Here is a 25,584-nt window from a genome sequence, read left to right as displayed (position 1 = left end):
GGTTGCATAACTTTATTTATGCAATAAATTAAATAAGTATGCAATTGTTGTGTTATTTGTTCACTCAGGTTCCCTTTATCTAGTATTAGGTTTTGGTTGAAGATCTGATAACATTTAGTATAAAAAAATATTCAAAAGTAGAGAAAATTTGAAAGGGGGCAAATACTTTTTCACAGCACTGTATGTCTTAGTACATATGCACATGTATGTACACCTTACCGCAATCTGCCAAGCAATAATTTAACATGATTTCTGAAATCAAGTTTGTAGGGAAAACAACAGTCAAAACCTCCCAACTGTACAGTATACACTGTAAACAGGATTGGTAGGGTAAGAAACAATAGAGGATACTTATTTTTCTAGATTTAGTTATCCTATCTTTTGAAAGACACAGGCTATGAAGCAACACATTTATTTTGGTGTTAGTCCCATCCCAGTGGCACAGGAATGTACAATAAATGTCTAATAAAATGGCATGCAATTCCAAATAATTGACATATATGTTTCTACAGTACATGGAGTGTTGTACAACTAACTTCCTCAACGGTAAGATATCCCTAACACATTAAGGGAACCTCCGTGGACTGTTCAAAACAAAAAATAGAAATAACATTCTGGGAACATAGGAATAACATTCTAAGAACATTGAGGGAATGTTTTGTGCACCCGGATACAAACATTGCAAGAATGTCATCACAACTGGACAGATTTTGTGTTGTGGGAACCTAAAGAAATGTCTTACAAACCTTTAAATGACATAAAACAAATGTGTTATGGGAACATTCTAGAAACAAATGTTTTCGCAACCAAATAGCAGATTTGTAATAATCAGCACATTTGAACAGCTTTTGTGATTTGGGAACTTATCTTCCCACCAGACTGTTCCCACAACCTAATGAAACATTATGGGAACCTTTAAAGAACAGACGGAATATGTTCTGGGAATGTTCTTGCAACGTCAGGCAAATGTTTTATACAAACACTGTACAACCATCAGCACAAGTGGACACTTTTTTGTGTAATGAGAACATTTGCCGTAACCTAACGAATGTTCTTGGAACTTTCACAAAACCAATTTTGGTTTGCTGGGATGATTGACAATTTTAAATCTGAAGTTAACTTTTTGGGGCGACATGACTAAATTCGCATAGAAATGTGAGTTAAAGATCTGTCATTCTCATTGAAAACAAATCTAAAAAGTGCTAGATCTGTTCTAATTGTGTTATTTCTATGATTCCTGTTCTCACGTTTAGTTTTTGCATCTTTTAACTTTCAGTTTTGTACACCAGCTCCAAACAGCTGAAAATACAATATTTTTGGTTATGGAAAAGATATTTCACAGCGGTTTAGATAGTACAGTGATTCTCTACACTATTTAGTACTTGCTTGTCTTCTCCAATAAACTGAAATTATGCAAACTATTCTAATTTTTGCAACCAGAAAATGGCAGAGCGATATCTGCATAGTGCATCTTTAAAGCAGAACAGAAAAACAACATTTACAACCTTTGATATTTTGACAAGATATATGATACTGTAGTCTAATAGGTGTGCTAATACTATTTCTATGGGGCAGATAGAGAAGAGTTCTCCCCTGAGGCGACCAGCTGATTATAGCTCCAGTGTAATTACATTATCCGCTGCTTTATGCAGGAATGGTCTAGGTATACTCTGTGGGGACTAATTGATGAATACATGTTTAATTCATTAATCATTAGCATCACATTTGACAATTAGACATGATTGTTACTTGAATTTTAAATATGAATCCAAGCAGGGTTTGTGTATTTATTTAGCGGGGGGAGAAAGTCCCCTTTTGGAAGGCCAAGAGTCATACTACTTGTTAGAATGTGTTGTTGGCCTGTGTACGATCACTAAGAAAATATCTAATGAAAACATCAAAATCCTAGCAGAAGTACTTTGCCTTGTTAATCAGTTTCTGTGGTTCTGGTGATGTTGTTGTGAATGTAAAAAATGGTGCACTCTGTATCCATTCTACTTTCTAACACCACTGAACATTCTACTTTCTAACACCATACACATTTCCTGATTGGCAATGGGGTATTCCACCTCCACGTCAAGAAACAATACAGCATATCTCCATGTTCATTTTGTCATTCTGTCTCAGACATGCACATTGTGGGGGAACCTACCTAACTTTTATTGCCCCGGGCACTGTTTCCAGACGTCCATTCTCCATTGGTAAATGTCTGGAGGTAAGTGTTTGTAGTAATGAAATACAGCACCATCCTGAGACAATCACACACCAATTTCCTGTCAAAGCTATTCAACTGGCTATTTATATAGGCGGAATTTACACAAGGTACATTGCCTTCCGAAAGAATTCACACCCCTTGACTTTTCCAACATTCTGTTGTGTTACAACCTGAATTTAAAATGGATTAAATTGAGATTTTGTGTCACTGATCTACACACAATACCCCATAATGTCAAGGTGGAATATTGTTTGTCTCATTTTCATTAAATTAATAAAAAATGTAAAGCTGAACGGTCTTGAATCAATAAATATTCCACCCCTTTGTTATGGCAAGCCCCTCAATCAAGTATTGAATTTCATGCACAGATTCAACCAAAAAGACCAGGGAGGTTTTTCAATGCCTCTCAAAGAAAGACACCAATTGGTAGATGTGTAAAAATATAACAGAAGCTGAATATCCCTCTAAGCATGGTGAAGTTATTAATTAGGCTTTGGATGGTGTATCAATACATCCAGTCACTACAAAGATGCAGGCGTCCTTCCTAACTCAGTTGCTGGAGATTTCAAACAGTTAAGAGTTGAATGATTGTGATATGAGAAAACTGAGGATGGATCAACAACATTATAGCTACTCCACAATACCAACCTAAATGGCAGAGTGAAAATAAGGAAGCTTGTACAGAATAAAAATATTAGGTAATACTGAAAAGAATGTGGCAAAGAACTGAACTTTTTGTCCTGAATACAAAGAGTTGTGTTGGATTTGCCCCAAACATAGCACATAACTGAGTACCAGTCTCCATATTTTCAAGCATGTTAGTGGCTGCATCATGTTATGTGTATGCTTGTTATCGGCAAAGACTAGAGAATGTTTTGGGATAAAAAAGAATCAAAATACAGCTATATATAAGCCTACAGGCAAAATCCTAGAGGAAAACCTGGTTCAGTCTGCTTGCCAACAGACACTGGGAGACGAATTCACCTTGCAACAGGATAGTAACCTAAAACTCAAGGCTAAATCTACAGTGGAGTTGCTTACCAAGACGACATTGAATGTGGCCTAGTTACAGTTTTGACTTAAATAAGCTTCAACATCTACGGCAAGACTTAAATGGTTGTCTAGCAATCATTAACAATCAACTTGAGCTTGACAGAGCTAGATGAATTTGAAAAATAATAAAAATGGGCAAATATTGTACAATCCAGGTTTGCAAAGCTCTTAGAGACTTATCAAAAAAAAACTCACAGCTGTAATCACTGCCAAAGGTGCTTCTACAAAGTATTGACTCAGGGGTGTGACTACTTATGTAAATGAGATCTTCCTGTATTTAATTTTCAATACATTTGCAAACATTTATGAAAACATGTCTTCACCTTGTCATTATGTGGTATTGTGTGTAGATGGGTAGATTGTGTGTAGATTTTTTTTTAATCCATTTTGAATTCATGCTCTAACACAATGAATATGAATACTTTCTGAAGGCACTGTACTGTAGAAATACTGTCATTGCAAAAATAAACTCCGGAAAAAGTTTTTGGGGAAAACTTTGGCAACAAAATAAAATCATAATTGTAATTCCTGTGATAATTTAGAAGAAACATATCCCTTTCATACCAATATGTTTTTCCGCCAACTTTTTTACATTTTTTATTTTATTTCACCTTTATTTAACCAGGTTAGTTGAGAACAAGTTCTCATTTGCAACTGTGAACTTCACCATACCACCTACTTTTTCCCGCCTTTTCCTTACATGTCAAAGGTACTGCTGGTATCAAAGCCTAAACTTGTATTTCTGCCTAACGACCAAGCAATCATTTTGGTAAACTTCTGCCTACGGCTTACTATAAATGTAGCCATAATGCTGAGACGGCACTGGCACGCTCTATGCTCTTAATCTCTTCATGGTTGCTAAGCAGCGCCAGTAACCATCCTCCTGCCCAGTTCTACATTTTGCAAGGCATGCCACTTCTCACATATTTTTGCATAGAACCCCAATAAGCATGCACTGTTTTCTTAACCATAATTGGATGCATCCAAAAATAATTACTGTGGGAATAAATATCACGGAATTACGAAAATATTGGAATAAAGTAGGCTAATGCATTTGAAGGCATGTATCAAATTGTTGCTTACTGAACCTCCCAAAGTCATCCAATCGTTGAAGTAAATTTGAAGCAATAGCCTACCCACCTGTGGTCACCTAGATGATAGTTTCAGCACCGTTTTGATTAGGACAGCACGCCATCGTGCTGCTTTGAGAGAAGCGTGTGGTTTCGTCTAGATAAATCAATCAATGTCAGATTTTTGTTTTCACTGAATCGCCGTTTGTATTAGGCTACAATGGGGTACGGTTAGCTAAGTTGAGGTGAGTGCTGCTTGTGATCATATTGTCTGGTTGGCTATTTTATTACAGGATTTTGATAGCATGTTATGTAGTTTAACAAGTGGATTATTTAGTAGACTAGGCCTACTCCCGAACAAAAGCCTGTGACTTTACTGACTGGTCTCCATCAATGTGATTTTGTTTCACTGAATCACCCTCTGTATAGCGATTTGGTTAACTGGTTTCTGGCTGGGGAAATAAGTGGAGGTGGTTTAGCCCATCTATTACAAATTTTGTTTGCTCATCTATCAGAAACATTTAGCTGGCAATATTGTAGACCAAATCAAGTATAGGACTATTATTTTTGCTTGATCGAGTATAGGAAACTCCAAAAACCCGAAGGGGTGACAGCGGTACCACACGTTCCCGTGACACAAGTTGTGTGGGAAAATAAATGTGTATTTTATTCTGTTATATTCCATTATATTCTTACTTCAAAATATATGTGTGTTGACTGTGATCGGGGTAAGTGTGTCTTGTCTGTTTAAACCTTTTCATGTGTGAGTTCCAAATATCTCTAACGGTCGCCCCAGCGTGAGTTGTTTTATGCAGGTGATGTCAGAATGCACTCACTGTTCCAAAATGTGATTGTTACGTAACAGGACAGTGCTGTCTGCTATTAATCTATAGGCTGTTTCAACTTGTCAATTTCAAGTTGTATTTTCTAACAACAGTTGGAATTGAGGTGTGTTCCACCTCCTCATTCATTCACATAGAAGTAGCCCATTTCTCTGTTGCGGACAATTTAAGTTTTACTGAGCGGGACAAACTTCTCTCTTTGAGGAGAGCCAAAGCACTTCCCCAGTGTTTCACGCAGATCAAGTATGCAGACATTTGCGCAGTCTTGCACAAACGTTTTCCTCGTAGCACATTTTCTGTCTGATGCTCACATTGCCTTCATTCTTTTTTTAACTTTCAAATAATAACTTTGAACATGTGTGCGTTCCTATCAAAGTAAGTGCCTTATTTTCTGTATTTTGTTGTTGTGTCTACTGTAGCATACAGTATGTATGTATTTATGTAGCATCATGTATTTACAGTTTTATTCACATGTTTTCAAGTACTGGTGACAAATAATGCATTCTGATTGTAATGGACACCTATGAATGTGTGTAAATTATGATGAGCTAATGCTTAGCTATTTGCCAGCTATGTGTGGCGCCATGTTTGTTGACATTATACAATGCATTCTGGGTGTCACGTAAACATCTGTCAGACCAAAGATGTTATAATGAGGTGAAGGAATGGTTCCGGAGTAAACTTGCGGAAGTGAATGAAGGGAAGTGAATGATCATGCATACCGCAAACAGACCAAACTCATCTAGTCTCCACTTCTTATCTTTGGTTGACGCGAAAAAACAAACATGGTGGTGCGCAGAAACTACTCATAATCGGATTACTTTACATTTTTTAAAAGTGTTTTACTCAATTATTTCAAGCAATGGTGAGCTCACCCATGATGTGATGAATTGTACATAGTAATTGCTGTTAGATCATTCATATGGTGGTTTCTGTCAGCCGAGAGTTAGCTAAATATGACTGCTTGTGTTATGTCAATCTTTCCTCAGTTAGCGCTAGGACATATGTAGCCTACACTTTCCGGTTCGGATGATTGTGTTATGCTGTCTCTACTTCTATGTATGTCTGAACATTGCATCCAAAAATAAACTGGTCACATTCAGGACATAACTTTGTAAGGACTGTGTTTGTGCAACATGTTTCTGTGAGAAAAAAAATGGTGTGGCTAGCTCTAGCGCCGGATGTTTTAAATAAGCGCTCTAATCACACCGGTTTGAGCGTAAGCTGCAAGGACCACTGTAGAATGATCAATCCGGTTCTGTGGTACGTGTCAAAGGGTTAATGAACAAAATAATTAACTATTGATTGAATTCATTTGGACGTAACATAATTTCAACTCAAAATATGCCATTCTATTTGAAAATACATTTGATTCGTTTTAGAATATTTCTTAGGACCTGCATAAATGAATGAATAATGGATTTATTAATATAGACGGCCAACCACATCGGCACACCACAACGACCACTATTCGCCGGCATGCGCACGGGAGGTATAAAAAGAGAATGCAGTCAAGAATGAGGTAAAAATAGGCCTGTTTGTAAGGGGGTCATATAAACATTGCCCTTTTTTTTTTACAGGCAAAATACCATCAATTCTATGTGAAAGCAGCATAAGATTGCTAGTAAACACCTGAAAGTTAATAGAAATGTCCAAAAACTCGACAGCGATCATGTAGGCCTATACCGGCATTTAAAACAATTATAGAAATATGTTCATTTGACATGTTCGTTTCACAAATATAAGTGTGTAGGAGAGAGAGAAAAGGAGTGGTTTCCATGCTGAATAGGAGCAGCAGCAGCAGGGCTGGCTCTTGCTGTGGCTGTTAGCTAAGTAGAAGTGATGGATTAGCGAGTAGCTACAGAGCGGCGGTAGCGGTAATGTCGTCTTGACTCTCATTTCTCTTTGGACCGGCGCGACCATGCATGCCCTCAGAGGGCTGATGAGTCGTGACGCCGAGGCCTGACCCAACCGGGGAGTTGTTGCCATTATGTACAAGTAGAAGGATAACGAGGCATTAATGCTAATGTGGGGGACCGAAGGAGGGAGGGAGGGAGGAAAGGAAGGAGAGAAGCAGCACATCATCAACGGCTGTGGCCGTGCAATCCACCACCACTATCATCACTATCACTACTCACTAACACCGCCTGTCTGACCGCCCACCCGCCACCACCACCACCCCACACCCCCCTTTATGGCTCAGCCCTGTCATCTAACTATCCTCCCCTCCACAACCAGCCTCATCCTCTTTAGGAACCATTAGGGGCCAGCCCCAGCCTCCACACCCACACCGGGCTGGTGGCCAGTGAAACAGAGGCATGGTTGTGGTGGTGGTCAGTCCGTGCCCACTAGTTGGACTGTATGTATGTGTAGCCCAGAGCAAGAGGAAGAGTGGTTTACAATGTATAAGGAAGGAGTTGTACAGCGAGCAAAACACAGGCACACACCACCCCCTCCCTGCGCCTTCCCCACAGACAGTACATCTCTGCCGCCCATACGATTGATTAAAACTGATGGGCCTCATTAATACTTTGATACAATGCATCTGTCGTGGGTGACACCATTGGATGCGTATTAACGGAGAGGATCATATTTAAAACGGTTCCGCTGAACACTCAGAGAGAGGAAAAGGAATTAAGCTTGCACACTCTTTCACTCATAGACACATGGGTTCATTCATTTACTCTCTCTCTCTCCATCTCCCATCTCCCTCCCTCCCTTCCTCCCTCCACCCCCTGTGATTATAAAAGGTCTTTAGATCCATGGAAGTGAATGAATTACCAAAGGCAAAGACAGGGTTGCGATTCAGACGCCATGAATGACAAATTACCCCTTTGTTCCCTTCATCAATTGCATGCCTAATGAAATCAAACTCACGCCGATCGCACCAGGAGAGGAGAGGGTGCTCCAAATGGGAGAAGACCTGCCGTGATTTGTAACCTTTCTCCCCTAAGTGGAGATTAACGCAAATCGTCTCGTATTGTTCCCCTCCCGGATTAAAAAAAAATTGAACCTCTAGAATGGGGTGTCACAAAGATATCCTTTACTAGCTCTGTATTTACAGCAGAGTGAAACTACACTGAGTGGACAAAACATATTTCCATGACATAGGCTGACCAGGTGAATCCAGGTGAAAGCTATGATGTCACTTGTTAAATTCACGTCAATCAGTGTAGATGAAGGGGAGGAGACCAGTTAAAGAAGGATTTTTAAGCCTCGAGACAATTGAGACATGGATTGTGCATGTGTGCCATTCAGAGGGTGAACGAGCAAGACAAAATATTTAAGTGCTTTTGAACGGGGTACGGTAGTAAGTGCCAGGCGCACCGGTTTGAGTGTGTCAAGAACTGCAACGCTGCTGGATTTTTCACGCTCAATAGTTTCCCGTGTGTATCAAGGATGGTCCACCACCCAAAAGACATCCACACAACTTGACACAACTGTGGGAAGCATTGGAGTCAACATGGGCCAGTATCCCTGTGGAGTCCATGCCCTGACGAAATGAGGCTGTTCTGAGGGCAAAATGTGGGGGTGTATATACCCGTGCAAATACAGTAAAATTGTCAGAGAAAAATAAGAATTCATTATAAAAGACAAAATCATTTTCTGTGGTTTTCCTCTTTCCGGTCCCAGAACCACTCCTCTCCCTATCTCTCCTCTCCCTATCTCTCCTCTCCCTATCTCTCCTCTCCCTATCTCTCCTCTCCCTAACTCTCCTCTCCCTAACTCTCCTCTCCCTATCTCTCCTCTCCCTATCTCTCCTCTCCCTATCTCTCCTCTCCCTATCTCTCCTCTCCCTATCTCTCCTCTCCCTAACTCTCCTCTCCCTCCTACAGATACGGGACACCTCTGCTCTTTTCTCCTCTACTTTTATCCTGAAGGTTAACTCTTGACCTCCACCCCCTATCCTTCACTCTGTAAACTCCTATATCTTCTCTACCATTTGACTAATTAATGTGGTCCAGTGGGGTCCTGATGTTCAAATCCTGGCCAGGACCCAACAAAATAAGAAAGGGCTGGGCCACAAGTGTTCTCTGCTGTCTGGTCTGTCTTTTCCACTACTGCACACTCCAATTAGCTACAGCCATGGCAGGAGGTAACATGGACCCCACTCCTCGGCCGATAGAGGACGCCCTCATTACCCCCCCATCTATCCCCCCTCTGGGGACCACTCTGCTAATTAGTATTAATTACTCTTAATCCTAACCCCTAAATAGAATCACTGGCTTCTCTTCGCCTCTCTGGGCTTAGCTGCCAGAGCAGAGTAGAGCAGAGCAGGCACCCTCATTGACAGCCATCCAACCAGTCAGCTAAGTCTATTTATAGGCCCCGTGTGGACTGGAAGGAAGGCATTGGTATTGGCAGGACACGCAAGTCAAGCCCCAACCTGATAATTGTTCCTGTGACATTACATACAAATTTGGCTGATGAAATTTAGGTCACAGCAAACTTATTACATCTGGACAAAATAAAATGTCCCTCAATGGATAAATCTTATTTTTTCTTTGAAATGAATTATTTAAACAAATTAATTATATTTAACGGAGATCTCATTCATCAATTCCCTATTTAGTAATTGAAGGTAGAATCTAATAGCCTCACAAGCACTCCTTCAGTAATCCTATCATTGTTTTTATATTGTTCTGGCTCATCTGCATAATGAAAAATCATACATTGAGACAATTGGCTTGTAGGGACTCATTTTATGACATTGTACCATAATCTAAAGAGCTTTCACACAATTACAGCAACAAAATACATATTACATACCTAAATCCACCTATTAGCGGTATACTTTCTTGTATCCTCTGGGCAGTGAATGGTATTCATGTGAAACCCCTCCTCTGAATACTTTAGTGTCCCTGGTGTCTCTTTCAGTCCATTGAAGAACCTCTATTGATTGTCTGTTGGACTGGACATGAAGTCGATAGAGGCTTACATACAATTGGACTGGGCATCAGGTTGCTTAGCTTAAGCTATTCAGTTGATATCCTGCAAATTACTTGGTCGGTGGTTGTTCACCGTGCTTGGTTGCGGTTTGACTCGAGGTAGAAGTTGTTCCTATAACCGCAAACCTAAAATCAGATGACCTTAATCCCAAACCTGGCCATAACCGCTACATGCGCAAAAGTATGTGGACACCTGCTCGTCGAACATCTCATTCCAAAATCATGGGCATTAATATGGAGTTGGTACCCCGTTTGCTGCTATAACAGCCTCCACTCTTCTGGGAAGGATTTCCACTAGATGTGGGAATATTGCTGCGGGGATTTACTTCTATTTAGAGCATTAGTGAGGTCGGGCACTGATGTTGGGCGATTAGGCCTGGCTCGCAGTCGGCGTTCCAATTCATTCCAAAGGTTGTTTGATAGGGTTGAGGTCAGGGCTCTGTGCAGGCCAGCAAAGTCCTTCCAAACCAACCTTGACAAACCATTTCTGTATGGGCCTCACTTTGTGCATGGGGGCATTGTCATGCTGAAACAGGAAAGGGCCTTCCCTAAACTGTTGCCACAAAGTTGGAAGCACAGAATAGTCTAGAATGTCATTGTATGCTGTAGCATTAAGATTTTCACTGGAACTAAGGGGCCTAAACAGCCCCAGACCATTATTCCTCTTCCACCAAACTTTACAGCATTCTCCTGGCATCCACCAAACCCAGATTAGTCTGTCGGACTGACAGATTGTGAAGCGTGAGTCATCACTCCCAAGAATGCGTTTCCACTGCTCCAGTGGAGTTAAGCTTTACGCCACTCCAGCCAACACTTGGCATTGGGAATGGTGATCTTAGGCTTGTGTGCGGCTGCTCGGCAATAGAAACCTATTTCATGAAGCTCCCGATGAACAATTCTTGCTCTGGCGTTGCTTCCAGAGGCAGTTTAGAACTCGGTAGTGAGTGTTGCAACCCGAGGACAGACGATTTTTACACGCTACCCGCTTCAGCACTTGGTGGTCCTGTTCTGTGAGCTTGTGTGGCCTACCACTTCGCGGCTGACCCGTTGTTGCTCTTAGACATTTCCATTTCACAATAACAGTACTTACAGTTGACCGGGGCAGCTCTAGCAGGGTAGAAATTTGATGAACTGACTTGTTGGAAAGATGCCATCGTTGAAAGTCACTGAGCTCTTCAGTAACGCCATTTGAATGCCAATATTTATCCTTCCTGTTTGGCCCTGTCCGGGGGTGTCCTCGGATGGGGCCACAGTGTCTCCTGACCCCTCCTGTCTCAGCCTCCAGTATTTATGCTGCAGTAGTTTATGTGTCGGGGGGCTGGGGTCAGTTTGTTATATCTGGAGTACTTCTCCTGTCCTATTCGGTGTCCTGTCTGAATTTAAGTGTGCTTTCTCTAATTCTCTCTTTCTCTCTTTCTTTCTCTCTCTCGGAGGACCTGAGCCCTAGGACCATGCCCCAGGACTACCTGACATGATGACTCCTTGCTGTCCCCAGTCCCCTGGCCGTGCTGCTGCTCCAGTTTCAACTGTTCTGCCTTATTATTATTCGACCATGCTGGTCATATATGAACATTTCAACATCTTGGCCATGTTCTGTTATAATCTCCACCCGGCACAGCCAGAAGAGGACTGGCCACCCCACATAGCCTGGTTCCTCTCTAGGTTTCTTCCTAGGTTTTGGCCTTTCTAGGGAGTTTTTCCTAGCCACCGTGCTTCTACACCTGCATTGCTTGCTGTTTGGGGTTTTAGGCTGGGTTTCTGTACAGCACTTTGAGATATCAGCTGATGTACGAAGGGCTATATAAATACATTTGATTTGATTTGATATTTGTCTATGGAGATTGCATGGCTGATTGCTCGGTTTTATACACCTGTCAGGAACGGGTGTCCACATATGAATGCACTAATTTGAAGGGCTGTCCACATACTTTTGCATATATAGTGTACATTTGTCTTCAAAGTATTTGAGGTGTGCTTCAAGCTTTTGGGATTCTTTTATTTGTTCTATTATAACATGTAATCTAAATCAAAGCTAGCTTGACATATGTTTTGACCCATATCTGGTACAGAGGTCTAGAATGGACCCACAGTGTGGTGACTAGGCATTCCCTCTTACCTGTGGTGCCTACGCCCAGCTGCAGGGTGCTACGGTCCTTGGTCAGCCCGTTTGTCTTGGGGCTGGCGGTGGGGGCGATAGTGGTGACTGCTCTGGGTGGTCGTTTCCCTGGCACCTTGACCGTGGTCCTCAACAGGTCAATCTCTTTCCCGTGCACATTCTGCATGTAGTCCTGGAACACACAAGCATCACAAAAAACACAGAGTCAATGTCATTACTCTAAAACGTGGATATTTCATTCAAAAAAAAGAAAACGCAAACTGCCCCCAATAGCTGACAATAAATAACTTTTCACTTTTGTTTTATGATATGACATATATCTTTCATCCACTTCAAAGCAAAATAAAAAAGTACCAAAAGTGACTGATCGACAGCTAAGAGAAGTTTCAGAACATTAGGTATCACCTGTGCTCATGCTGCCTCACAAGCTAGTTGGCTTTTAGAGGCTTAATGAGTAGACTAATGAACGCAAACAGTCATTCTCTTTCAATTTGGTCATTTGATTTCGATTTAAAACAACATCACCATCCCAAGTGGATGATGAAGGAAAGCCAAGGTGAAACTCATTGATATCAGCAGATATCAATGAGGAGAACTCTGCGCAATGCTCGGCCTTTTACTGGGTTACTGGGTGCACCCCCCTCCCCCCCATCATCTCTAAATCTCTCTCCTTTCCTTTATCACGGTGCCATAAAGCACTCATCTCTTCCCCTGCCTCTTCTCTAATTACCCAGCCAGCTAGCGCTCCTCATTCTCATTTCATTTTATTGCTGGAATTAACAGCCAGATCGAAGCGTGCAAAGCTATTAAGATGTGTGATTAAGCCACATTCAATTAGTTTCTACAAACAATTTAATTGATGTAGCAGATAGAATTAACAGAAGGTGATTGTGTGGATGGCTTGGCTGACTGCGAAATTAAAGGGATCCTCGCGCTCTCGTTCCATGTCTCGCTCTCCTACCCACCTTCTCTCTTTCCCGGTTGTTCTCGCTCCCAACCCACTCTCTCTCTCTCTCTCTCTCTCTCCATAACACCCCTCGTCTCTCTCGCTCGATAACACCCTCTGTCTCGATAACACCCTCTGTCTCGATAACACCCTCTGTCTCGATAACACCCTCTGTCTCGATAACACCCTCTGTCTCGATAACACCCTCTGTCTCTATAACACCCTCTGTCTCTATAACACCCTCTGTCTCTATAACACCCTCTGTCTCTATAACACCCTCTGTCTCTATAACACCCCTTGTCTCTCTCGCTCGATAACACCCTCTGTCTCTATAACACCCTCTGTCTCTATAACACGCTCTGTTTCTATAACACGCTCTGTTTCTATAACACCCCTTGTCTCTCTCGCTCGATAACACCCTCTGTCTCGATAACACCCTCTGTCTCGATAACACCCTCTGTCTCGATAACACCCTCTGTCTCGATAGCACCCTCTGTCTCGATAGCACCCTCTGTCTCGATAACACCCTCTGTCTCGATAACACCCTCTGTCTCTATAACACGCTCTGTTTCTATAACACCCCTTGTCTCTCTGTCTCGATAACACCCTCTGTCTCGATAACACCCTCTGTCTCGATAACACCCTCTGTCTCGATAACACCCTCTGTCTCGATAACACCCTCTGTCTCGATAACACCCTCTGTCTCGATAACACCCTCTGTCTCGATAAAACCCTCTGTTTCTATAACACCCCTTGTCTCTCTCGCTCGATAACACCCTCTGTCTCGATAACACCCTCTGTCTCTAAAACACCCTCTGTCTCTATAACACCCTCTGTCTCTATAACACCCTCTGTCTCTATAACACCCTATGTCTCTATAACACTCTCTGTCTCTATAACACCCTCTGTCTCTATAACACCCTCTGTCTCTATAACACCCTCTGTCTCTATAACACCCTCTGTCTCTATAACACCCTCTGTCTCTATAACACCCTCTGTCTCTATAACACCCTCTGTCTCTATAACACCCTCTGTCTCTATAACACCCCGTGTCTCTCTCGCTCTATAACACCCCGCTGTCTCTCTAACGCCCTCTGTCTCGATAACGCCCTCTGTCTCGATAACGCCCTCTGTCTCGATAACGCCCGCTGTCTCGATAACGCCCGCTGTCTCGATAACGCCCGCTGTCTCGATAACGCCCGCTGTCTCTCTAACGCCCGCTGTCTCTCTAAGAGACCGCTGTCTCTCTAACGCCCGCTGTCTCTCTAACGCCCGCTGTCTCTATAACACCCGCTGTCTCTATAACGCCCTCTGTTTCTATAACACTCTCTGTCTCTATAACACCCTCTGTCTCTATAACACCCTCTGTCTCTATAACACCCTCTGTCTCTATAACACCCTCTGTCTCTATAACACCCCGTGTCTCTCTCGCTCTCTAACGCCCGCTGTCTCTCTAACGCCCCCTGTCTCGATAACGCCCGCTGTCTCTCTAACGCCCGCTGTCTCTCTAACGCCCTCTGTCTCTCTAACGCCCTCTGTCTCTCTAACGCCCTCTGTCTCTATAACGCCCTCTGTCTCTATAACGCCCTCTGTCTCTATAACGCCCTCTGTCTCTATAACGCCCTCTGTCTCTATAACGCCCTCTGTCTCTATAACGCCCGCTGTCTCTATAACGCCCGCTGTCTCGATAACGCCCGCTGTCTCGATAACGCCCTCTGTCTCGATAATGCCCTCTGTCTCGATAACGCCCTCTGTCTCGATAACGCCCTCTGTCTCGATAACGCCCTCTGTCTCGATAACGCCCTCTGTCTCGATAACGCCCGCTGTCTCGATAACGCCCGCTGTCTCGATAACGCCCGCTGTCTCGATAACGCCCGCTGTCTCGATAACGCCCGCTGTCTCGATAACGCCCGCTGTCTCTCTAACGCCCGCTGTCTCTCTAACGCCCGCTGTCTCTCTAACGCCCGCTGTCTCTCTAACGCCCGCTGTCTCTCTAACGCCCGCTGTCTCTCTAACGCCCGCTGTCTCTCTAACGCCCGCTGTCTCTCTAACGCCCTCTGTCTCTATAACGCCCTCTGTCTCTATAACGCCCTCTGTCTCTATAACGCCCTCTGTCTCTATAACGCCCTCTGTCTCTATAACGCCCTCTGTCTCTATAACGCCCTCTGTCTCTATAACGCCCTCTGTCTCTATAACGCCCTCTGTCTCTATAACGCCCTCGGTCTCTATAACGCCCTCTGTCTCTATAAAGCCCTCTGTCTCTATAAAGCCCTCTGTCTCTATAAAGCCCTCTGTCTCTATAAAGCCCTCTGTCTCTATAAAGCCCTCTGTCTCTATAAAGCCCTCTGTCGCTCTGTCTCTATAACACCCGCTGTCTCTATCTCTCCTTCTCTCCCCTTCTCTCCCTCCCCCTCTGCCTGCTTGGTTGCTCAGAATGGGAATAAACAGGTGTCTAGTAATGTGACAGCAGTTCCTGTTCTGCCTCACCTCTGCTCAGTAAGTTAGCAGACAGACACTCCAGACAGAGCTTATAGACATGCCTCAGGTGACCTACGACCTATAATGATCTAGATCTTCAGAGCTGCTAACTAGTCAATTACATACGGGTAAATTCCAAAATAAAGGAAACACTTGAGTAAATGAGGAACACAAATTATATTGAAAACAGGTACTTCCACACAGGTATGGCTCCAAGTTAATTATAAAAATGCTCAGTTGTTCGTTATTTTGGCTACCATGATAGAAGAGATCTCAGTGACTTTGAAAGAGGGGTCTCAAAGGAGCAGAGGGGGTTTAAAGTGTGTGTGTGTGTGTGTGTGTGTGTTTCAGTCACCAGATCTCAACCCAAATGTACACTTATGGGAGATTCTGGAGTGGCGCCTGAGACAGCGTTTTCCACCACCATCAGTAAAACACACCATCTCTAGTGCAAGAATGGCGTCGCATCCCTCCAATAGAGTTCCAGACATGTGTAGAATCTACGCCAAGGTGCATTGAAACTCTTCTGGCGGCTTGTTGTGGCCCAACTCCCTATTTTGTCAATTACCTGTACATCACTGTAATGCTACATTGCTCTGCTAACAATGGGTACTAAATGAATCCATTATCATCTCACGAGAAGAATATCATCCAATCATATTGTACTAGTCTCGTGCGCCGAATACAACAGGTGTAGGTAGACCTTACAGTGAAATGCGTACTCACGAGGCCCCTAATCAACAATGCAGTTAAAAAATAAAATAAACAAGAATAAGAAATAAAAGTAACAAGTAATTAAAGAGCAGCAGTAAAATCAAAATAGCGAGACTATAACAGTCAATGTGCGGGGGTACCGCTTAATTGAGGTATTTGAGGTAATATGTACATGTAGGTAGAGTTACCTTGCATAGATAATAACAACAGAGTAGCAGCGGTGTAAAAGAGAGAGAGGGGGGGGCAATGAAAATAGTCTGGGTAGCCATTTGATGGCTTGAGGGTAGAAGCTGTTTAGAAGCCTTTTGGACCTAGACTTGGCGCTCTGGTACCGCTTGCCGTGCGGCAGCAGAGAGAACAGTCCATGACTTGGGTGGCTGGAGTCTGACAATTTTTAGTGCCATCCTCTGACACCGCCTGGTGTAAAGGTGTGTACTGGGCCGTACACACTACTCTCTGTAGTGCCTTGCGGTCAGAGGCCGAGCAGTTGCCATACCAGGCAGTGATGCAACCAGTCAGGATGCTCTCGATGGTGCAGCTGTAGAACCTTTTGAGGATCTGAGGACCCATGTCAAATCCTTTCAGTCTCCTGAGGGGGAATAGGTTTTGTGGTGCCCTCTTCACGACTGTCTTGTTGTGCTTGGACCATGTTAGTTTGTCGTTGATGTGGACACAGAGGCACTTGAAGCTAATCTATGATCATAAAACCAGATTTAGTCTACTTACTGTATGTTGCAAGCAAATGACAATGCTTTTTCGAGTATGAATGTCTTTTGCTGAGAAGTGTTAATCTATGATCTTGCTAATATACATTATACTATTTCAAATTGGACACTAAGGTCAAACAAATCTGGAGTTAATGTGCACAAATACTTCTCCAACTTTCACTAAACATATTCTAACATATGGAATTGTTTTAAGATGGTCATACAATGGATCATTTCGCTATTTGAATTAGATTTTTGGGGGTTATTTGATAAAATATTGAATTTGGCATTTACTACTATAGTCCATAGAAACGCATTCAATGACACATTCATAAACGGCAAAAAAATACAGCCAAAAAATAAATCACCAGGAATAAGGTTTGGAAGTGTCTGTCTCATATCTAGGAGATATACACTACCGGTCAAAAGTTTTAGAACACCTACTCATTCAAGGGTTTATCTTCATTTTTACTATTTTAGACATTGTAGAATAGTGAAGACATCACAACTATGAAATAACACATACGGAATCATGTAGTAACCAAAAAAAGTGTTAAACTAATCAAAATATATTTTATATTGAGATTCTTCAAACAGCCACCCATTGCCTTGATGACAGCTTTGCACACTCTTGGCATTCTCTCAACCAGCTTCACCTGGAATACTTTTCCAACAGTACTGAAGGAGCTCCCACATATGCTGAGCACTTGTTGTCTGCTTTTCCTTCACTCTGCGGTCCGACTCATCCCAAACCATCTCAATTTGGTTGAGGTCGGGGGATTGTGGAGGCCAGGTCATCTGATGCAGCACTCCATCACTCTCTTTCTTGGTAAAACAGCCCATACACTGCCTGGAGGTGTGTTGGGTCATAGTCCTGTTGAAAAACAAATTATAGTGGGACTAAGCCCAAACCAGATGGGATGGCGTATCACTGCAGAATGCTATGGTAGCCATGCTGGTTAAATGTGCCTTGAATTCTAAATAAATCATTGACAGTGTCACCAGCAAAGCACCCCCGTCACACCTCCTCCTCCATGCTTCACGTTGGGAAATACACACGCGATCATCTGTTCACCCACACCACGTCTCACAAAGACAAGGTAGTTGGAACCAAAAATCTCCAATTTCGACTCCAGACCAAAGAACACATTTCCACCTGTCTAATGTCCAATGCTCGTGTTTCTTGGCCCAAGCAAGTCTCTTCTTCTTATTGGTGTCCTTTAGTAGCGGTTACTTTGCAGCAATTCAACCATGAAGGCCTGATTCACACAGTGTCCTCTGAACAGTTGATTCTGAGATGTGTCTGTTACTTGAACTCTGTGAAGCATTTACTGGGGTTGCAATTTCTGAGACTGGTAAATCTCAATGAACTTATCCTCTGCAGCAGAGATAACTCTGGGTCTTCCATTCCTGTGGCGGTCCTCATGAGAGCCAGTTGGCTAGCGCTTGATGGTTTTTGCAACTGCACTTGAAGTAACTTTAAAAGTTCTTGAAATGTCCCTTATTGACTGACCTTCATGTCTTAAAGTAATGATAGACTGTTGTTTCTCTTTGCTTATTTGATTGTTGTTTCTCTTTGCTTATTATTTGCCATAATATGGACTTGGACTTTTGCCAAATAGGGCTATCTTCTGTATACCTCCCTACCTTGTCACAACACAACTGACTGGCTCAAATGCATTAAGAAGGAAAGAAATTCCACACATGAACTTTTAAGGCACACCTGTTAGTTGAAATGCATTCCAGGTGACTACCTCAGGAAGCTGGTTGAGAGAATGCCAAGAGTCTGTGACGCTGTCATCAAGGCAAAGGGTGGCTATTTGAAGAATCTCAAAAATAAAATATATTTTCATTCAACACTTTTTTTGGTTACTACATGATTTCGGATGTGTTATTTCATAGTTTTGATGACTTTACTATTATTCTACAATGTAGAAAATAGTAAAAAATAAAAGAAAAACCCTTGAATGAGCAGGTGTTCTAAAATGTTTATGTAAGTGTAGTGTAAGAAATCTCAGGAAATATGTTTTTTGGAGACATATTTAACCCCTTATTTTTTGTTGACACAAAAATACTTCCATCCGTTTGTATGGGTTTCCTTCAGACGAGTCCCGTGACACTTGGAACTCGTCCGTGCTCCTCAGTCTCCCCTTTCCATAGAGTGGTCATAATAGTTAGTAGCTAAAACGGTTTGGACGTTATAACCGTTTCCGTGAGAAGACCGCTGTAGCTCGGTATCCCACTGATGCGAATGCGGTGGATTGAGTCCATGCCAAAAACCTGATCTCTCTCTAGCTTAAACTGACGGATTTTTTTATGGGGATTTTTTTTATTATGTTGTTATGTGTCAATAGACTTTTAAGGATTAAATGCAAAGGCGAGAACTCATGAGTGGGAGTGGGAGGGGTTAGAGGTCTGTAGACCGGGACAAGCAGGGCATGAGGCAGCCGTGTCGTGCTGTGGTGGGGGGGTCCTGACTGAGCTGTCTGCCGGCAGGCTGCAGCGGAGTGTTTAAGAGGTATTAGTGGCCCAGCGGGACTCTTGACAGAGACGGATGTGGCAGGTCCCTCAGCCTCCAACAAGCGCCACGCACAGCGGCGAGCGCCATTATAAATACAAGCTAGCGTGGTGGCCCGGGCGTGGCAGGCGCACAGCAGACCCCCAGCAGTAGCAGCTAGCGCCATGCATATCTCCATTACCATAACTCCAGGACCGGGTGTACCACGCGGGATATGAACCCGGGTCTCCCACGGGAGCAACCAACATCTTAGACTTGGACCACTAGAACAAGAGGGCAGACGCCCCTTGTTCCGTGGGCCGTCACTAATAACAGTCATCTAAGATGGAGATCTTATAATCAAAGGGTGGAAGATCTCCGCTAGCTTTTATGTCTCTCTGGAAACCTTGTTGATAAATGTACGTTAAATCGTTCATTTCAACTTTGTGTGAGGGACAAGCACGCATGTTGTCGTTTCTCTATTCCCTGCTGCATGTTGTCGTTTCTCTATTCCCTGCATAGCTAAAACGGTCCACTGCAAACGGAACTACACCAAATGTCTGGATACTCACATGTAAACTTGGGTGGTAGGTGAGGAGGCCGTTGTCACAAAGTGTGACGTATTTCTTCTTCCACTCCTTATTCAGGGACTTCCCACTTCTCTTCAGAAGGATGCCCTGGAGGAAAGAGAAGAGGAGAATAAAGGGTCAGAAAATGTCTTCCTCCAGCTAAACACAGTGGACTAAAACATATACTGCAACAAACTTGGGATGACAATGAGAACACTTGCTCTTTCCATAGATCTGACCAGAGGGGTAATTTTACAGGAGCAGGTTGCTTGTATGTATGTGAGTAAGTATGCGAGTACAACCTTTTAACTTATGATTCTCATTGGTCACTACAACCTCATGGTCAACGCAACTCAACAGCGGTCACTTGAACCTTCATAATTGGTCCTGTCCTACTGCAAACTACACTCTTACAGTCAAAGTGAGCAGAGACAATCCAATTTGCCCCTGTATGCATTCATCCCTATGTCCTGACCAGTTGAACTTTGGAGGACCTCTCCATCGAGGGATTAGGATGTGTGATCTCCCCCTCTTCAAAGGCCTGATTTAGCCCCTCTACTCCATTCCACCACCACCATTATCTTCTGGAGCCTCTTAACTCCTCAGATGGTTGGCCTTATCTGCTTGGACAATCCAGGGTAAACAATGGCAGTTCCTCTGCAGGAGTTGGCCAAACACAGGGCTCTGTGGGGCTGTGAGGGTTCTCTGGGGGTATGGACCAGGGAGGACCAGGGGAGGGGCACGCTTAATTAGGGAATTACCAGGGGAGTGTTTGTGCTTTTACAGCCAGGGTTGTGTGTGTGTGTGTGTGTGTGTGTGTGTGTCTTTTTCCTCTGTGTGAGTGTGTGTGTGTGTCTTTTTCCTCTGTGTGTGTGTGTGTGTGTGTGCGCATGTGTGTGTGTGTGTGTGTGTGTGTGTGTGTGTCTCAGTGTTAAATACGGTAACCTCACCCTCCGATATTGTCCTAGGCTGGGCCGTCCTGCAGAGCTGTATAATTTTAATTAACACATCAGGAGCTGACCCTAGTTGACCCAGGCACCAGGCTGGGGGCCGACTATCATCCTAATCCTGGCCCCTGCCTTGATCTGGCCCTGACCTACTCATGCTGGGGCACCAGGACAGCCTCTGTATGCCCAAGGAGAGGACCCCTATACCCTGCTGAACAACATCCATAACCCCCCTACTGGAGGGCCCTAGCAGGCCTCTGATCATCCCTTTGTGTGATGGCCTTTTCTTGAAGTTTGAGAACCACTACCCAATACCTGTTTTGCCATTTTAACAAAGACATACTGCTGTTATTAGGGATATTTCAAAGATGGCTTTTAGAAACGTATTTGTATTCTCATGTGCGAAACACATACATACTGTTCATGATTTGGTCTTTGTGATCCGAAAGCTTGGTATACAAAATGACTCAAATTGATCAAAGGGTGCACAGACTCCTTTCTCCATGATTTGGTCAATAAAAGAACTGTAAACACAATGTAATGGCTTTATGATCACATGAAGTAAATGGTCCCGTCACAAGGCTTCTGGCGACGGTGTAATGCATGTTTTTACACACAAATAATGTTATACATCTCCTGTCCTTATTGAGCCAAGCCATAAATCTATACATGCAATCAGTGGACCAACATAAATTCATAACTGGTTTAAAATGATCAATACTAATACTGAGAAGTAGTCCAATGTAGGTACTTTATACAACCCCTTAATTCATCTGACTGTCAGAAACAAAAGCAGAATAAAATGGTTTTATCCTCTAATATATTTTATTACATTGAGCTTCCATTTAAAACAATTAGAATAATTGAGTTATAATTCACATTTATGTTAAAGAATAATTTGATCACTTACAGCAACTATAGTGTTATTTTATCATGACCGAAATAGAGTCAATGCATGTCGTGAATACTTAAAGAAAAATTTAAAAAATGTGTTTCACCTTCTGTCTCTTCTTCCTTCCCTCCCGCTCTCTCTGACTTCACACTCAACCATGATCACCATGTTCAGGCTTTGTGACAAAGGAGACCGGCCAATCGCCAAACGCACTCTCCGTGTCCAGATAATTGCCATATCTACACAGAGGAGATAGCGTCTTCCCTTTCCATTGTCACACTACCGAAGAAAAAAAAGCTGCATCCTGCCACAGTGGCTGAGTGATAGCCCGGGCCTTTGTGACAGCCAAGCCGGAGGAGAAAAGGAGGAAGAGAAGAGGGGTTTGGGAAAGGGGGAAATAGAGAGAAGAGAGCGAAGGCCAGAATAAAAAAAAAACAAGTGTTGACAGCTCCACAGCAGTGAGTGTGTTGTTGCCTTTATTTAAAATATTTACAGATAGGAGGGGGCTCAGGGTCAGTGGATTGAGGAGGGGAGGAGGTGGAGTGGGGGGCAGTGTATAATTTGCCCAATAGGGGTAATTAAGCTCACATTGGCACGTTGATTTTCCGTAGTGTGCTATTGACTGGCCAGGGCAGGCCATAAGCTACTCTTAATAGCCCACACCCACCCACCACTTCTGGGTAGATCATGGGACGAGAGCTGGCCAGGTCTTATCTTATCGTCTTATTGTAGGTTGCTATGATACCCACCAAGGGAAGAGGCCCTACTTCAGGCCATTATCATATGGGTAGAATGAATGGCAGAGCTCACAGTAAGTATGTTTGGGGGGTCTTTAAGATCTCTGTCAACTGACCTCCCTCTCATCTGGCCCTGCTGGTCTAATCCCCTTAAACATGACTTAAACCTGGTCAATGATATGGAGGGAATTGCACTGGTCATTACAGTTCCATTCTGATTGGGATCAAATGGGACTCAATAAAAAGTTTGTAAACATTATATTTGGCTTGTTTGGCAATGTTTCCTGGCTGATTTGATTTATTTGGCCATTTCTACTATGCGTTTCATCTGTCATCTTATACTTGTATTCATTCTAATTGTGCAGAAATGTGGACAGTGTCCTGAACAGCAGGGAATGCTTGGCCCACCACGTTTAAAAACTAAGTGTATACTTTGATCGTTCCCGTAATTCCCGGGTAAGAAGGATAATGCTAGGATTAGGATACTAACCCTTGCTGAAAGCCCTCATATAATCAGGAGAGAATAGTAATCAATGTGTCAATCACTCCTCATCCTGGTTCTTAGTACAAATTACCCCAACTCAGTGTGATGTTTGATTCCACTGTACTTCATACAGGCTATTTAGCTTAATTTGAAAGGAAACTGTATACTAAAATACTCTATTTCTTAAGTTTTCCTGTTGAAAAACAATATCCAAAATATAAAGTCGATGTACCTTTGAGAAAGACACTTAACCCTAATTGCTCCTGTGGCGGCAGGTAGCCTAGTGGTTAGAGCGTTGGGCCAGGCTGCTGGATAGTATCCCCGAGCTGACAAGGCAAAAACAAAAATCTGTCGATCTGCTCCTAAGCAAGGCTGTTAACCCACTGTTCCCCGGGCACTGAAGACGTGGATGTCGATTAAGGCAGCAGCCCGCACCTCTCTGATTCAGAGGGGTTGGGTTAAATGCGGAAAACACATTTCAGTTGAATACATTCAGTTGGACAACTGACTAGGTATCTCCCTTTCCTGTAAATAAGTCATGTGTACACACTTAAGGTAAAAAAATATATATATATATGTTTTGAGCAAAATTGTGTTTTTTTAGACAACTGCAAACTTCAAGAGTTGGCCATTCAAGGCGTTGGTCTGAGGTCGTCTGCACCCCTCCTAAACCTGAAGCATCTATTGAGATGTGCCTTTAAGTCAAACAAGGTGATCAATGAGGCGAAAAGGTGACTGGAGCGCATATTCAAAGACTATTAAAACTATATTTGGAGCTTGGTTACACAGACAAGCTTGTGATCCTTACACTGGTGTCGACAGTTTTCAGCGTTTTATAGGAATATTATAATTACTCAAAGTTGTTTCCGGGAAATTGATTTCTGGGGAACGAGGAAAATAGTGATTTAGAAGCTTACATTTTCTTGGGAAATGAAAAGACAACAAAGTGACTATTTGTCTAATAACATTAGACGGTCAAATAAAATACAACGGGATGGATATAACAAATACTGCCTTCGATGAAATTACAAGCCACAATCTCTAATGCTGAAAATTAAACCTTGTCAATATGTGACACCTACATACTGCAATATGATCGCAGAATATATTACAAATTCTCAAGGCTAATAGTGAGTCTAAATCTTCAAACCCATCCAACCTGACAGCTACACGTCCGGAAAGTAAGTAATCTAAAGATTGTGATCTGTATGTCTTGATACTACTTGCAATGGGATTCTAATGATTACAATCTTTAATGGTTTCTTTCATTTGAAATGTGGTATCACGTCGCCATCTGGTGGTTGTAAAGTTGTATGATTCAGCCCACCCACAAAGCAAACATTTCCTCAACACTCACATAAACACACTTGCCAGATCAGGAATAGTATGCGCAAAACTTTTTAAAATATACATACATTTTTAAATACACTCCCCTCCGTATGTGTTTGGACAGTGAAGCAAAAATGTCTATACTCTATGTCTATTTTGAATTTGAGATCAAATGTTGCATATGCAACAGTACAAAATGTCAACTTTTATTTGGGATATTTTCCATAGAGATCCTATTAAATTACAATTAAATGTAGTATTCTAATTCCTATGGTATTTTCATTCATATATGCTCTAACGTTTATCAATGAAAGCACTTTGTGTTCCTAGTCCGCCCCATTTGAAGAAGTATTTGAACCAATTCACTCATAGTGTATTAAAGTAGTCAAAAGTTTAGTATTTGGTCCCATATTCCTTGCACACAATGACTACATCAAGCTTGTGACTCAAAATACTTGTTGGATGCATTTACAGCTTGTTTTGGTTGTGTTTTGCCTAACAGGAAGTGAATGGTGAATAATTTACTGTGTAAATTTTGTCACTTTTATTGTAAGTGAAAATAGAAGACGTTTTTGAACACTTCTACGTAAACGTGGATGCTACCATGATTGTGAATAATCATCAATGAGTAGTGAATGATGAAAGTTACAGAGGGACAAAGATCATAACCCTGAAAAATGCTAACCTCCCCAATTATTGGTAATGGTAAGAGGTTAGCATGTTTTGTTGTAGCCTTTGTAACATTCTCACTCATCCTTATTCATGATTCATTCATGATTTTTCTTAAATCATGGCATTATCAGGATTATTTAGAAGAAGAGTTCAGAAACATCTAATATACTCATTTACAAAGAAAATTACTGCAGTCATCATTCACCATTCAGTTCCTAAGATTAATTGCGTAATGCCAGTTCTCTGAGACTATGAGTGAGACGTCTCACTATGGAAGAACCAATCGCACACATATGCCGGAATCAGACATGTCGAGTGGCGAATGAGCTGAGCCCCTCCCTCTTTATAAGGAGCCATGTGCACTCGC

The 25,584-nt window shown here is 42.5% G+C and overlaps 1 protein-coding gene across 2 annotated transcripts in view; it reads right to left on the bottom strand.

Annotated features, from left to right (window-relative positions):
* The window catches only part of LOC139376171 (arf-GAP with GTPase, ANK repeat and PH domain-containing protein 3-like), a 222,046-nt gene that overhangs the window by 69,378 nt on the left and 127,084 nt on the right, over positions 1 to 25,584 (bottom strand). For both annotated transcript variants that reach the window (XM_071118439.1, XM_071118438.1), the window contains exons 10-11: positions 20,160 to 20,264; positions 12,246 to 12,417 (exon numbers count right to left, since the gene is read on the bottom strand). In XM_071118439.1, coding sequence (XP_070974540.1) covers positions 12,246 to 12,417; positions 20,160 to 20,264 — 277 coding nt within the window. The remainder of the gene's footprint in view (positions 1 to 12,245; positions 12,418 to 20,159; positions 20,265 to 25,584) is intronic.

This window comes from Oncorhynchus clarkii, chromosome 20, assembly GCF_045791955.1.
Source record: "Oncorhynchus clarkii lewisi isolate Uvic-CL-2024 chromosome 20, UVic_Ocla_1.0, whole genome shotgun sequence".
In the NCBI taxonomy this organism is placed as follows: Eukaryota; Metazoa; Chordata; class Actinopteri; order Salmoniformes; family Salmonidae; genus Oncorhynchus; species Oncorhynchus clarkii.
This window is presented reverse-complemented; position numbering and strand designations above follow the sequence as displayed.